Source organism: Molothrus ater, chromosome 1, assembly GCF_012460135.2.
Source record: "Molothrus ater isolate BHLD 08-10-18 breed brown headed cowbird chromosome 1, BPBGC_Mater_1.1, whole genome shotgun sequence".
NCBI lineage: Eukaryota > Metazoa > Chordata > Aves > Passeriformes > Icteridae > Molothrus > Molothrus ater.
This window is the reverse complement of record NC_050478.2, coordinates 48,122,626-48,138,396: the sequence shown is the minus strand read 5'-3', so window position 1 is coordinate 48,138,396 and position 15,771 is coordinate 48,122,626. Positions and strand designations below refer to the sequence as shown.

The following is a 15,771-nucleotide window of genomic DNA, read 5'->3' as shown; positions in this document are numbered from 1 at the left end:
TATTAGTGAGCACCAGCATTGTTCAAGCAGTGATCAAGAAAGGGATATTGATGTCTCACTGTACTGTGAAGTGTCACTCTCTGTGCTTCATTCTGGCTCCTGACTCTGACTTGAGGTATTTAGTTCCTAAGGGAATGAAGGAAAAGAGAGGCTCTTGCCTCCTTCCCACAAACCTGCAAATTTATATGAACTCTTACCCAGAAAATATAATGGTACTGCAGTAGCTGGAACTAGTGAAGATTTTCAGTATGAATATTGCTAGGATTTCCAATGTTATTGCACATCCTGAGTTTATAGTAAAGGGAAATGTCAGTGCCTTTAACAGCTGACAAGATTGCAGTTTCTTGAAGATAGAGGGCTACAAAGAAGATCATGAGAAGAGGAAAAAAAAACAAAAAAAACCCAACAAAACAAAACACTGACTTATAAAAACATTCCCTGCCTGGATTTGCAGCAGCAGCTCCTTTCTGTCAGATAGGAGAAGGAGCCAGTGCTCAGGGCTGGCCACTGCAGCTGTATCTCACCCATTCTGAAGGAGGATGTCAGCTGTTGCTGATGGAAGACTTGCCCAAAGATGGATGAGCCAAAAGGTTGCTACCTTTTCAAAAAGAATTGAAAAAATTTTGTTGTCTTAAGCCAGTTTGTTAAAGGTAGGGCTTGCTTAAAATCAGTGTTTAGGTGACAAAGAGATGCTTTTGGAGTTTTATTGTTTCTTGTTGTACCTGTCATATTTCAGCTTCACAAAATTGAATACGAAGCTGTTCATAAAGCAGGTGTTGACTGGCATATAAGCATAGTGAAAATATTATTAATAGAGCTGGTAAAGAAATACTATCTGTTATTTTTATGTGATTTTTTTCCCCATTTCCTTTATTGGACTAATGAAAGATCTCAATTTTTTACTTTTATTTATTTTAAAAGCTGTTCAGCAGCAAGAATAACCTTGGAAAAAATAATGCAAATTTTTTTAGTGCACTGGATATAATTCAATGCACTGACACACTTGTATACATAGACAATACTTCGTTAACATAATGAACCAATTGTTAGCTACAATGGAGTCTGAAAAATATGATTCTTTTTCTTACAGAACTGCAGCATTGGAGTAGTCATCATTAGAGCCTCAGTTCTTTGATGTGGTGGCAGCAAGCCAGCAGGGATAAAACAGGCAATGTTATTGTCACATGTTACATTTTATTAGTCTGGCTTGTCCAAAGCCACATTCCCACTGGTTGGCTGGATTCTTTCAAAGCTGCAAACTTATGTCCTGTGGTGTTTGTGGCTGGGACATCATCACTGAAAAATACATAAAAACTCTGTCTTCCTGCTTCTGTTTAATACAGAGGCAGCAGCAAGGCCTAGTAAATGGAAGAGATAATAGCTGTGCAGAAGGTTTAGGCATTGTAAAAGAAAGGGCGGGGGAGAATAAATAGAAATGTTTTGTGAACTGCAGTCTAGTGGATGCTATTTATGCTTTCTACTTGGTGCTATTTTCTAGGTGAAGAACCATATGTTCAATGCAGTAGACAGGTTGGTTGGCTGTTTTTTTTGTTAAATAGAAGTGCAAGTAGAGCCAGTAGAGCCAGAATACACTTGAGGTCTCTACAGAACTTATATCCTGGGGTTCCTGATCTCCAGCAGAAAGGATGTTCAGAGAATAATATTTTAACAAAGAGATAAAGCACTATTTTTTATTCTCCCCTTGATTTTTGTGGGTTTGTTGGGTTTTTTCTTTGGTGGATTTGGTTTGACTTTTTTTCATGTCTGATTTTTACTAGCTCAATAATTCTTGCCAGAACCTCCCTGTTGGAGCCTGAATTTTGCTGCCTGCAGGTGATGGCATTTTCAAGATGAAGGCTAAACATGACTTTAAGGTTGTTGCATCCATAAAATTTTTTAAGTATCAGCAGGAGTCCCATCTCTTAAGTTAATTCTGTTCTTATTAAAGGGAAATGTATAACAATGAGATTTCTGAAGTTATGGACTGATGAATTAATTCACATTCTGGCCAGCTGGAATATCCAGGCACACTTTATGACTCAATTATGTTCTAGTTATAGACATACAGACATTACATTTTGTTATACAAAAGAGAGTAATACCAAAAATCCCACAGTATAAATTTTTTTGCTTTCATGGAGAAACTTCTGCCCTTGTAGGCCAGAAATTTGTCAGTCATGAGCTGGGGGTTTGAGGTTTCTTCACTCTGTCTTGAAAGGCATGCTCTCCTAATAGGTTGTGTGAAGACCCACATCTTAAAGCTCTGCTTTGTATTTAAAAGTGTGTTTTGGCTGTATTTTAAATGTATGTGGCAAGAATGCTGCATGCAAACATGGTGAAATTCACTACTATGGGTCCCTAGGTGTTTTTTAACTTTTCAGTACTCTTGATTGAGAGTTTTTAGATTTCCTACTTACACTTGAGAAAACAGGGCTTGTTAGGGACACTAGAGATGGAGTAGGAAGTATCTGCAAAATTCTGTTTATGGTTTCCTCTTTTTGATCGAGTTTTTTTTGTTAACAACATTATATTTTGCTGCTTCCCTTGTTGTACAGCCACTGTAGCATCCTAAACGCATGATCTGTGGGTCAGTGCTTAGATCCGGTGAAATGCGGACTTAGGAGTGAGGATCTCTTTGGGAGCGGGAAGGGAGTAACTGAGGAAGCTGCAGCTGAGAGTGAAGGGAGAGAGAACACAAATACCTGGGTTTCCCTAAGTCTTGTGCGCTCTGTGGAGCTCCTAGTGCTATATTTATACCAAAGTGTTGCCACTGACATGTTCAAACTGCCACTTTAAGAGCTGTGAACTGAGCTGATAAAAGCTCTCCCCTATCAGCAGCAGCTGCATTTGCTGAGGGTTTTGCCTGTTGGCTCTGAGGTGTGAATGTTTCCAGCCCTGGGCTGTGTTGCTGCACAGCACAACTGTGTGGTGTTGGCCTGGCCTTGGCTGGGTTTTATGGTCTCTCTTACTGTAGCACTGTAGTGTCCTTGTTCTTTAGAAATTCACTCTCTGGGGTGCTCCCCTGGGTTAGAGAAATCCTCCCTTTCATCTTTTACAGATGCCCTTTTATAATAAGTAAACAAGTCTGGTCTCACCAGTATTCCATTGTATGGAATGGTGTTGATTTCCAGAGTGGTTCAGAGCAGGTTGAGAAGGCTGAAGTCCAAAGCACTCCAGCATCTCCCCCTTTCAAAAGACCTTGTCTCTTACACCACAGGAAACCAGTGTTATATTAGCAAGTCATGGATCCAGGAGTCCTTGCATCTGGTGTTTGCCACCAGTCCACTGTAGACCCTGGTGCATGACAGTAACAGGTAAAGCCTCCACTGATTGTGAAAGAGGTGTTTTTCTGCTTTTAAATAGCCATAAAAATTACTTTAGCACTGAAAGATTTATTAATGTCATAATAGCATTAATTATAAGACAGAATGTTGTATTTACTGACTAGAAGTTCTGTTTTTTGACAGGTGCACAGGTCAGCAACTGAATTTTTTTCCTTAATGCTGTTTCACGCTAACAGATGTGCTGCATCTGCTATTTTTTTTTTCTGTGATAGGCTTAAAGATAACAGAGTTAAGGGTTTTCTTGTTACTTCTGCAGTTAAAAGGTGTCAGAGAGGGAGAGGGATATGCCAATCATTGTCCCAGAAAAAAAACCCAAAAAGCAGAACCTAACAAACCAACCTAAGCAAAAAGAAAAAGCAATAAATCTCCATCAGTCATATGGAAAGGAAAGATATTCAGACTTGGCCTAAAAGAAACCTGTCTACAATTTCCTTTGCACAAACTATATCAGAACTGCACATGTAACACAGGTTTCTACCTGGATTTAGGCTTCTGTCCTCTTTACAGTTCACACATACACACACACACACACATGCTGTTTGATTTGGAAGTGCTTTAAACCCAAATTGGAGTACTACTGGTGGTTTGAACAGGACGTAGAGCTTGGTCAACATTGATATATTGGACATTCTTTCCTTGCTTTTGCTCATGCCGTGATTTCTCTGGAACAAAACAGTGGTCTGGACTAACCCGATTCACAGTCTTGCACGCCTGCGCTTAGTTCTTCCTGGTGATTGGTTCCCTGTGAGTTCTCCATAGGGGTAGGCATGAAAGGATGAAACTCTTGAGGAAATTGGAGTGGGAAATCTCAGTCTGTGCTCTGCAAGTTGCCTTGGAAGTGCTACCAAGTACTGCACAAGTAGCAAGGGCGGGTACTCAAGAAGACTCAGGGTCTGTGTGCATCCCAGCACACAGAACCCGGAGACTCAACTGAGATATGTACAGGTGAGCTCAGAACTGGTGACTTGCATGGTGGATGTCATTAGGGCCATGCCTGAATCTTGGATATCTGTGCTAACCAGTCAATGCAGGTAGAGCTTTACCAGGTGTGTAAATTCACACTGGCTGTAGTGCTGCCTGTGCTCTGTGTCACTGTCAGGATTCTCCCCTTGTGTGCAGATCTGTAAGTCATGAGGCTGAAATGCTCCAGTGTCACCTAACTTCAGCTGTCAGTTTAATACCTGCCCTAGGAAAATACTTTTATTCTAACCAATGTGTTCAGTGCAGATACTGTGATAAGTTAGCTGAAGGTGTTATCTCCTGTAGGGAGCACAAAGTTTACTTTGATCTCTGTTATTTTGTACATTAAAGCAACAGCCTGATCTTAGAGCTTTAAATGAGCATCTCAGCATGTGTAAAAGCTCACTTCATTTTTACAAGTCTAGGAGGAGACATAGAGACAAAAAAAAAAAAAAGCACTAGCACAAAATACTCATTTCTATGAAGGAAAAACTTCAAAATAATATTGGACAGATTGTAAGAAATTCTTTGAAGTACATTGACTGATAAGGTAAATTTGACTTTTTGGAACTGTAAATGTAGCAAAGCTAAGTAAATTTCCATAAACAGAATTTTATTAAGATTAAGGTAACAAAAACTTCAAATCTATGCTCTTTGACATTTGGCAGATATTTAGAGCCAGGGACAAAAAAAAAATGGGACTTGGAATGGCCTGCCAAGTGGAATTACTCTGCAGAGAATGGAAATAGACTTTTATCTCATTTTCCATGGTTGAAAAATGAAAAAAAAAATATAATAGCTCCCTTTTCTTTGTTTCCTAGTGGTGCTGTGGTCCTATCCATGCAGTAGACAGTCATGTCCTGACACTGGTACCCAAACACATTTCTGTGTCTCGCAGGCTGCAGCAGGATTCTGGGGGTGGCTGTAAGCCAGCTGGGAAGTGCAGTGGGAGCTGGGCACTCACCCACCTGCCTGTCACTCCCAGGGTTCTGCTGGCAAGGGGGCCTGGCTGTGCAGGCAGGGTGGCAGGACTGCTGCTGCCAGCTCTGTGTGCTGCGTGCCAGAGTGTCCCTGCAGCAGCCTCCTGCCAGCCAGCCTCCGCCTGGGAGAGGGCACACAGGGAGTCATGGCAGCCCTTGCCTGCTTGCAGGGACACCCCTCTTGTGAACAATGTGCTGGTGGCAATTTATCTCCCAGCTAGGGAAGGGGAAGGAGTTTTTTCTGGAGACTTACATGTAGGGGGAGTGCAGCCCAAGGGATTATTAGGAGCAGCAGCTTATTGCTAGTACTTATTATTACTTATTGCTCTGGTGGTATTTATTTAACATTTATCAATTTGTAAAGTGTTATCAAATTGCTAATTGCAAACTCGGTGTCCCAAAAGAGTTCCACTTTTTTTTTCATCTTGTTGTTTCTTTCATCACGGGCTGTGCTTAGTCACATCAGTTCTGTAGCAGTAGTGCCAAGCTGTACCATGAGAGGCTGGCTGTATAAATAATTTTATTATTGAGGATCTATTTGCTTTTTCTTTTAGCTGTACTTTACAGGTTCTAATTGTTTTGTTGCAGGGTTTTTTTTGGGTTTTTTTGTCCAAGTTTTTAGTTTCAGATTTTGTCATATAACAATGCAAAGGTGGTGTGGAATAGGCAAAGGGGGTAGGAGGTGAATGGGATTGACAAAGGACATAAAAGTTAATGGTATAGAGAACTTAAAAGTATCAAAATAATGATTTTAAAAGTAATTTAATCCACCCTTCGGAGTATTTATATTATTCCTATTTTAGGTTGTTAAATTGTTTTTTTGTCACTTTCTAATGGGAAACTATGGATCCTATGGGAAATAATGGGAAGGAAAAGCAGTACTCTTTTTGTCCTCCATGATATTGAATCTGCTAGCTGGTTTCTGTTTACTTTGTAAAGGGAATTAATAACCCAGATAAAATTTTGTCAAAATATGGAAATATCAGAACAGGACCTACAGCAGCATCCTGAGGGATGAAGGGGATGCAGCATGCAGAGCTGTGCACTCTGCTTGGCACCAGTTTGCCTACAGGCTGGCCCATGAGCACTGAAAGGCAAACTGAACTTATCTAGCTCCAGACAAAATTGTGCTCCTCTCTCTGTCCCTCCACAAAATTTTTTTTTCTTTTTTTTTTGGTGGTTGTTGTATCTTAAAAGGTAGAGGAAAGAAAGCCGTTGGAAGTCGGGATTGCTGTTACAGGATTGCAGAAGCTGAAAAAACCCTCAGAGAGGAGGACAGCTGGTCAAAGTAGCTGAACATAAGTGACACAGTAATCCAGACTGAGGAATTGATCAGTCCAAAAAAACTGGGAGAAAAACCCACTTTTTCTATCTGGTGTGATCTGCCTGTTCTGCTCCACAGCCTGGCTGCAGCTATGCAAAAAACTAAGGCGGTACAACAGAGAAGCTGCTGTGGAGAAGGAACCTGTTCCTGCTGCAGAATGGAGCAGTTTCCCTCTTCTGCCTTTTCTCCCATGTGCTGGTGTTTGCTACTCATTTAGGTACATAGCCAGGCAGATGAGGAAATCAGTCCTGGGGAAAACTATTTCCCCCCCTTCCCCACCTTCTCCTGGGCTAGCTTTTAGTTTGATTAACTTCCCTGGTGTGGATCATCTTGGGTGGTCATGTGAAAACAGAAATGGTCGTGAAAGAAGGAAGGAAACCAAGGACTGAGACAATATGGTGAGCAGGAACAGAATCCTTTCCGCAGGTGCTTTCATTCCTGTCTGATTAAAATAGTTTTGTGTAATGTTTCTGCCTGTTTATTAAGTGGCTTAGTTGACTGGACTGTTGAAATAATAAATTCTTCTCTGATCCTCCACCTGACCAAGGAATGCTGTCAGTGGTGAAGCGCAGAAAACAAATTCAAGGGAAAAATATTTTTTCCTTCAGATAACATGCCCTGATACTGAGTTAATTTTTCCAGTAATCATTTTCTACAAAAGTTAAAGGTAAAAAGCTTATTTTGACAATAGTGTTGAATTAATTGGGTGGGTTTATGGTGAGTTTTATGTATTTGTTTGTTTCCTTTTTAGTAATTCAGTGAACTATTATTAATGGAAGTAACTAGAGAGGAGGATCCTATGATGTTTAGGTGATTTGAGAAGTTTTTGTGAAGCAACAGATATATGTGACATTGTGTGGTCACCCAGTATTGGGGGAAAAAGGCTCAGTAGTCATTTATCGGTAAAATTTGGCATGTTTTTTTCTGCCATGCAATTTCATGTGTGGTTTAGGACACAAAAGGGCATTTGCTCTTAGCTAGAAGTCTTCTAAAAACACTTGTGTGTGCACCCTGTGTTTATAACCATGTTCAAAGCATTGCAACATCAACAGGCCAGACTGTTTTCTTATTTTCTATTTTGGGACCCAAAGCAGGGGAGCTGTTTTGAGTCAGTCCAAATGCTCCTGTGCTCACAGATGTAGAGAATAAAGCAGAACTGAGACATCTGGGATTCTAACACCTTCCAGGTGGTGTTTTATCAGAGGGGAACCTGCATGTGTCTACTTAAGAGAGAGGATTACTGTCATCATGTGACCATCTCTGAAAGGAACAAAAGAAGGTTTAAAATTATTGAGTGACTTGTGGTTTCAGATGTCATTCCTGGAAAATGCTGGTGTTGATATCTAAATCTTCTGTTTCTGTTGGGTAATGAGATACCATGTACACAAAAGACCCTTTTGATTTCTCAGTTGAAAAACTGAGTCTATGTTGTATGGGCTAAGGTTGGCAAAAATAATGGATAATGTCATAATGCAAATGTCTAGAATTGCTATCTTTATACCTTTATGAGACCAAAACAGCAGAAAATTTTGGAATTCTTTCACACTTGACATTAAATAAATAATGAAATGCCACTAGTTTTGTTTTTTTTGCATTTACTGGCTTTGGAATCACATTCTAAGAACTCAGAGCTATTCTAATTTGATGATTTTGCTTTTTCTTTCTTTTCTCATTTACCAGAAAAAGCCACTGTCCTCGATAATAAAAGAAGTCTGTGATGGGTAAGTTCTGCTATGTAGTACATACTAGATACAGTAATTTTGAAGTATTAAATCAACTAGGAGATAATTTTTTCCAAAGAAAATCTAGATATCCTGTATGACTAGTCATTAGTTTCTCAAATATTTTTGTGTGAGTTTCAAATTTTGAATTTGCAGTGCATTTTGGATCAATTGCTTGCAAGATGAGGCTCCTAACAAAGCAGCTCCATCATGGGGGTGACTCTCATTTTGACTGCTTCCTTCCTTTCTGCACAGAGATGCATTTTGCATTTTTGCAGTTTGGCTTGTGGTCCCTGCTGTTCATGGGTTAAGGGACTAAAGCACTGCCTCTGGATCTGAATTTTGAGCACTGAGTCCAGTGGGTGCTGTAAGCTGGTCCAGTTGATGTGACTGTTTATATGAAACTGAAATGTTAATTGCAAATTCTGTATTATAGACTAATAATTGGCTAAGAAAAATACCTTGATTTAAGTTTAATGGATTAATCAAAACTGTTTCAAGCAAGTGCTACCACATAGGAGAAACTAGCTATATTCATCAAATTGCTGCTGAGCTAAGAAGGTGATATTTTATGTATCTAAATGTAGTAATCAACTTAATACTATAGCCGTTGTACATTGTATAAGCTAGCATAAACTTCTGGTGCTGTACTTTTTTTTTGGCCAATTTTAGTGACTTAGTGGTCTTGGTTACTGCAAAAAAAAGATCACTAGGATGTATTTGTACTGAGGTTTTCCTATTGTAAGCATGCTTTTAGCTTAAACTTTGGAACTCATCTTTGAAAGCTATGGAAAACTTTGAGAAGTATGAGAAATACATGGGAATGACAGACACTTGTTTGGTCATGCTAAAATTATGTAAAGGGTACTTTTGGAATTATTAAGGTTTCATTTTGTGATTAATTTATTTTCATATTTCTAAGGTGGTCTCTTGCAAATCATGACCAATTTGCACTGCAGCATGCTGATAGTTCTAATTTCTACATCACCGAGAAGGTGGGTAAATTGTTCAATGCAATTCTCACATAGCCTATAAAAATAATTGCCACAGTCATTTATTTTAAATTAAAATATATGAAAATATACTTTCCATAATGCAATGCCACTGGGTAGAGAGGGTAGGTACTACAAGACCTGATTTAATGACTCTTTAACTGATTTCTTCTGTTAGGAAAAGCAAATAAAAGTCCAAATGTGCAAAGTTCTTCATGTCAGTTGAGTTTGAGACTTGAGCACTGAGCCCTTCAACTTTGGTATTCTTGTGTGTTTAGTATTCTGCTAGCAAGTGGTGTACAGGAAAACTGAAATATTTAAAACATGAAGGGCTCTTTGAAGTGTGAGGAGACTTGCAGTGCATGTCACTTTCCTTTTTGGCTGAGCAGGTAGAAATAAGTTTCAGTGACTGTGTAATATTTCCGACTCCCTCCTGCCTGCTGTCTTGTCCTTACCCAGTTCTGTAAGTTCTGTTGGCTTACTTTTTCTTGTCCCCATTTAGTGTGGCAATAGGTGATTCATCAAGTGATGCAATGATTTCAGCACAGAGTCATGAAAAGGCTATAGTTGTAATAAAAATGGAATGTCTAGTATAAATATATGGGACATGCTCAAGTGAATGGCACCAAGTAGAACATTCATTCCTAGCATTACTGGTAAAATTGCTCAAATTACAAAAAAAAAAGAGATTATTTGGAAGAGTGTACGTGTAGTACTGCAGAGGTACAATTTCTAAGCAATGGCACAAGGACACTGTTTAAAACGTGCTGAAGTCCACATGCAAATTCCCTAATCTTGGTGGATTCTGAGCTTAACTGCATAGAGATGCCTCTTGCTTACCTTGTTATCAGTTTAGTTTGGCTTGCTCTGAAGTGGAGGCATGTCTTGGTTCTGTTTTGCATTTTACAGTTCTTTAGGGTTAGCTAATACGACTGAGACATGAACTAAGTTTTCTCGTGCTGTAATTTATACCCACGCCCAAGAAATAAAGGAAACTTAGGCACAGTTAAGCATTTGGGAAGACTAAATTTAACAAGACAGCAAGAACAGTTACTCATAAGATAGTGCTGGTTTTGTTTTGTTATTTTATTTTTCCTGGGCTGTTTTGTTTAGTTTTATTTTTGTTTGTTAATTTTGTTTGTTTTTTAACAGACCAGTTTCGGTTTTTCATTTAACTTCTTGCCACCTGAACAACCTTCTTAATATGTCCCTTTTTTTTTGGGTCTTCCACGTTTTTTGCTTGTGTGTTGTTTTGGGTTTTTTTCCTCTCCTTTCTTTTCAAGTTTCAGTTGACAGACACTTCAAAGGCCACTACAAGGAAACCTGTTGAAGTAATTACTGACTCCTGTGTTTTGCCTCCACCAAATTAGTGAGATTGTTCTGCTAATTGCCCTCAATGGTGACACAATGTTTGCCAATAAAGTAGTCACAATTGAATTTGTCTGTTGGCATTTAAACTCTGTGCAGTGAGTATTTCCAAGAAGTAGGGATTGAGTGAATACTTCAGCTTTTTCAAGGTCTTTGTCCTGATGCAATTAGAGGGATATTTCAGGCTTTATCTCCACCTTTGGTGGATAGGATTTTGCAGCTTTGGAGAAATCTTTTCTGTTCCACATAAAAGAGAGTCTGATGGTTTTTGGCTGCCTTTAACTTGCAATAAGGATGGAAAATTATGGTCTTCTAGGACGTTTTGGATTGTACTGTAGAGAGGACTTTGAGTTTGTTTATTCTCTACTGGAAATATGCAGAGTGTCTGACTCTGAGTCACATAAATAAGAGAGAAGAGCTCTAAATGCCACTAGAATTACTCAGATGTCTGTGACTTTCATTAGATATTGTTCACTGTTTATAGCTGGTTGTTGGATAGTGGCTGAGAAGAGAGGCTTATATAGGCCATCACCCCTTCCACATACTTTCCCTCATTTGTGTTCAGTAGGATATTGTCTGAATTAAAACATGAAAATCACCAGGCATGAGGAAAAACACATGCACTTCAAGGAAGCTACAACATTTAATTGTTAAAATTCACATTGCTTTAATCTTAGTTTTACTAATGGATATGAGCACAGTATTTTTTATGGCAGTGACAGCTTCTCATAAGAAGTATTTTTCACAGCTCTTAAAGATGAATTGTGTGACTGTATGCATGCAGATAACATTATCTATAGGTCATGTTTCTGCAGAGACTGCCTTCCAGGTAGAGATGCCTCTTTAAAATATCACTATGTTTAAAGTTACCAGAAAGAAAAGCAATTAGTGATTTCTTGTATACAGTAGCAAGAAGCTTTGAAGTGAAAATGTCCAAATGTTACATGGCTTACAACTGTAGTTCTGTTTTTGGTGGCAAACAGCCCATCTGTGTTTTGGCTGTCATATACAGAACCCTTTATCTTTTGTAGCTGGACCTATATCTCCCAATTACACCGTGCATAAATAAAAACAACACCCAAGCAGTTCTGTCTCTTAAATTATTTATGTTTTGGCTGTATTATTTGGAAAAATGCCTCTACAGATATAGCAATAACTCCTTCAGGCAGCATAAGTGAGGTCTTTTAACAAATTTTGATTCAGCCAGGGTTCCTACTAGAGATAGGGCTTATCACAGCAGGTTCAGTTTTGGCTGCTGCCTCTGGGGTCATGGTATGGTTAAATCTGTGCCCCTGAAACTGCAGTGAAAATTATTAATTATGTCTTTTAGCCTTTTTTCTAAAAATGAGAGAAATAAAGGATGAGGGTATGTAGACAAGAAAACAAAGCACTCATAGTGCCTGAGCTAAAATCTGTCTGATGCACTCATCTCAAAGTGTTTGATTTTTAATTAATTTTTAATGTTAATAGGTGTGTATGTGTGTGTTTTTTAAAGGCTTTGCTTATCATGAAGGAGCATTTCTCTGGTAGGTCAAATGCCTAAAAGCCTGACTTCTGAGTCGGGATCTTATCACGCTAGATACTACAAGATAAGAATAAATAAGTCACCTTTGCTTCAGTCTATCCAGGCTGTACCTGAATTAGATGCTTGTGTACATCAGGTGCAATGACTCAGGAGCACTATAGCCTGAGGGAGCTCAGGTTTAGAAAAGAAATGCTATATGAAGAGTAAAAAATGGCTGTATAATTTTGTGTGCTATGTGTGTTCCCTGGCTGAAAACCACAGCTCAGATAATTGTTAGCTGTGTTCCTCTGCTGGCAGTATGAGCAGGGCAGGGACAGACATTTGAGTGGCTGACGCTGCACCTTGGTGGGTTTGGCTGGTCGCTCGTCACTGCACACCCTTGGCCTTGCAGACCATGGCCAGCTCTAGATCCATTTGTAGATCCTGGGGAAGGATGGTGTCCAAGCTGGATTCACTGCTGGAGGGAGAATGTGGTCACTCTTAACCCTCCACCTGAGCAAATCTCAGAAATGAAGGGTTGGCTGCTGGTGCTGAGGGGTTTGTGAGCCAGCACTGAGCACGCAGAGGTGACAATGGTGACATTTTTTTTGGTAACTTTAAATACAAGGACATTTCATTCATCTTTATATTGAATACAACCCATTTTGATTGTCACAATTTTATTGTGTTTGTTCTTTTTCACATCTGATGCATCAGAAGACTACCCATGGGTTTTTTTCCCCTTCTTTCCTATCCTACATTTCCCTTTCATTCTTGTTGCTTGAAGTGGAGGGAAGCAGACACTTACTCCATTACTTTTGGGAGACTTTTAATTCTGTTTTGCAAGAGCTGCTTCACCTTGCTTTGGTTGTAATTATTCAACTCTGTGCTGTGTTTGAAGATGGGACATCTTTCTTACCCCCATCTTCTCAGTGCTGGGAACCTGAGTGAAGTCCCTGGTGTTTTTCAAAGGTTCTTTTTCAAAGGTGTATTTTGCTCATGACCTATTTTTTGCTGAACACAACCTGTAATTGTATGTTCATGTGAAATTCCTCTGTGCCTTTACAGGCTCCCTGTGTGGGAGTGTATGCAAATAACAGGACGAGAAATGAGCAATTTGTATAGCTGGGACTTTTTGAGTTTTACGTTTTTCATATTTGTCTGTTTTCACTGATTAATTGAATTTCAGTGAGTTGTAAGAAAACATTCTTAATAATGAAGGTTTCTGATTCACTGAAGGACCTGGTGCTTCTTAAGCAACTGAGAATGAAAAGTAGCATGAGGAATGGGAACTGGAGAAATGTATTAAGAGAGCTGTTTCATTTTCCATTTTGCATCACTCCTGATAATACTTTTATTAATAGTGCTACATAAATGGTAGATTGTAGATTTGGTCTGGATCAAACCATGCCTGCTTTTCCCTTTCTCTGCCACTTATAAGACATGGTATTTCCCACATATTCACAAATTTCTTACTGTTTTGGGGCATCTACACAGCCCTGCAGAAATTCCTTACGGTAAGGGCAGCACGTGGCATCTGAGTGGCCATGCTCCTGCCTGCTTGATGGATGCCAGTAACACTGCCCTGTAGACTCCAGTAAAATCTTAGAGAGCACTAGTATATTTTTCAAGTGAACAGAAGTAAAACTTCAGTATCCATATAGTAAATCACTTTCAGTCCTCCTTCATTCAGGCTGATTTCAAGAACAGTGATAATGGTTATCCTTCTTTTAGTTCTCTTAGGACTCTTTTTGTAGTTCTGGTCTATACTAAATTTTCTAAAGAAAAGAATTATGTCCTGTTCCCCTATTATACTTTCTGGCACCAGCATAAACAGCTTAATTCTTCTGCTTGCTTCCTATTAAAATAATTGTTATGGCCATCTTCTGTTTAGTTCCTTAGTTCCATATGAAGGCTGATGAGATGGATCAGGTGGGGTGATTTTTAAAAAAATCTGTATATATATATTTTTTCCTGAATTAAGTTTGTAATTTTGCCTCACAATTAATCACTAGAGATGAAAAGCTCTAAAAACGTTCAGCTTTCAGTTAGAGCAATTGAAGATAGGTGTGGCATACCAGGGACACAGTACTACTATTTGGATTCAGCTGGTGGCAAACAGTTCTGTGTAAGATTTGGCCCTAAAGAAAAATATTATTTAATTCATCTTTATGCTTAGAGAACAACCTGTTTGGATAGGTAGTTTTCCTAAGTGCAATGAACAGACATAACAGGTCAGCACTGAAAGAGGATGGTTCTGATTTCTTCTCCCCTTCCCCAGAAGATCCTGACACTTAATTTTTTGGTTTTTTTTTTTTTTTTTTGACAATTTTTGAAGGTGGTGGCAAGGAGGGGATCATTTTGTGCCACTTTATTTCATTAAATTTGCTTAGTAAAAAGGCTGCTTGATCTGATGCAGGGATGAGGCAGGACTTGAATCATGTCCAGGAATAACCTGTACACAAGAAAGAAGTAAAGGAAAGGTAGGAAGAAGAATGGAACTTTGCTTTTTTTAACAGCTGTGAGCTGTCCCTCAATTGTTTCTGGAACTGGCTTAAGCTGATGTGGAACAAAATTTTGCCAAGCTCCAACTGCAGTCAAAAATGGAAAAGGGATGTTTTACCTGCAGTCCTCCTGTGAGTGAGAGGAAGGGCACAGGAAGGGTGTAGGAGAGGGGTGTATGTCCTAGAGTAGCACAAACACCTGCAGGCTTTCCCTTAAACAAGTCTTGGTGTTGTGGCTCCAAATCTGGTGCTTGCAAAATGAGCTGGCCCGCTTTTCCTGATTATACTATACTGCTTATTCCTGTCTTCTACTGTGCAAACCAGGCAAACCCCAAAATGATAAAATTTTCATCTGCTTTATTTCCTTTGTTGACTGATACAACTGTCTATGCCACATATAACAGTAGTAGGGATGAGCAAGATGTTGAAAAGCAAAACTCTAAGGTAGCAAACTGGGCAACTGTGCTTTGATTTGGCAAAAGTGAACCACACTGTGAGCCGCAGCCTGGGCTTCAGCATTCAGTTATTCTCTAAGCATCTGCTTAAGGAGCCAGTGCTGCTGTGCTGACCCTGGGTGGTGCTGTGAGTGAAAATGGTGGGTAACCTGTGCTGAAGAGCTGCCTTCAGTTTGATAATCCTTACTTGGGTTTGGTGGGTTTTTGTTCTTGGGTTTTTTTTGTAACCATACCAGCCCTGTTCCGATTTCTCCACATCATCTTACTGATAATAGTATGAGCACAGCTAAGTCAGTCATTTCCTGATGTTTATTTTTCAGGGTGCAGCTCTTCTGTTGGAATTTATCAGAGGATGATAGGGCTGCTTGTCTTGGGCCCACCCCTTCCCTGTGGCTGGTACAACTGTGCTGTGTGTCTGTGTGCTTGCTTGAATTGGGGAACTGATCCAAGTTAAAAATAACTCATGTGTAACTTCTTTCAATGTGTCAGAAGGATGTCTGCCCAAAGTGTAATACCACTGCTGCTCTGCAGAACAAGTGGTGCCTGGTAATGATGTCCTTGTAGATCACTCCACTTGCAGATGTATAAATCATGCAAAGTTTGGTCTTTTTCTTAGGAT

At 39.4% G+C, this 15,771-nt stretch overlaps 1 protein-coding gene across 3 annotated transcripts in view; it reads left to right on the top strand.

Moving 5' to 3' along the window:
* The window catches only part of ELMO1 (engulfment and cell motility 1), a 303,484-nt gene that overhangs the window by 53,960 nt on the left and 233,753 nt on the right, over positions 1–15,771 (top strand). For 2 of the 3 annotated variants that reach the window (XM_036403051.2, XM_036403059.2), the window contains 2 exons: positions 8,289–8,329; positions 9,252–9,324. In XM_036403051.2, coding sequence (XP_036258944.1) covers positions 8,289–8,329; positions 9,252–9,324 — 114 coding nt within the window. Of the gene's footprint in view, positions 1–8,288; positions 8,330–9,251; positions 9,325–15,771 lie in introns of those variants that run through there. The other variant, XM_036403067.2, reaches the window with a different exon arrangement.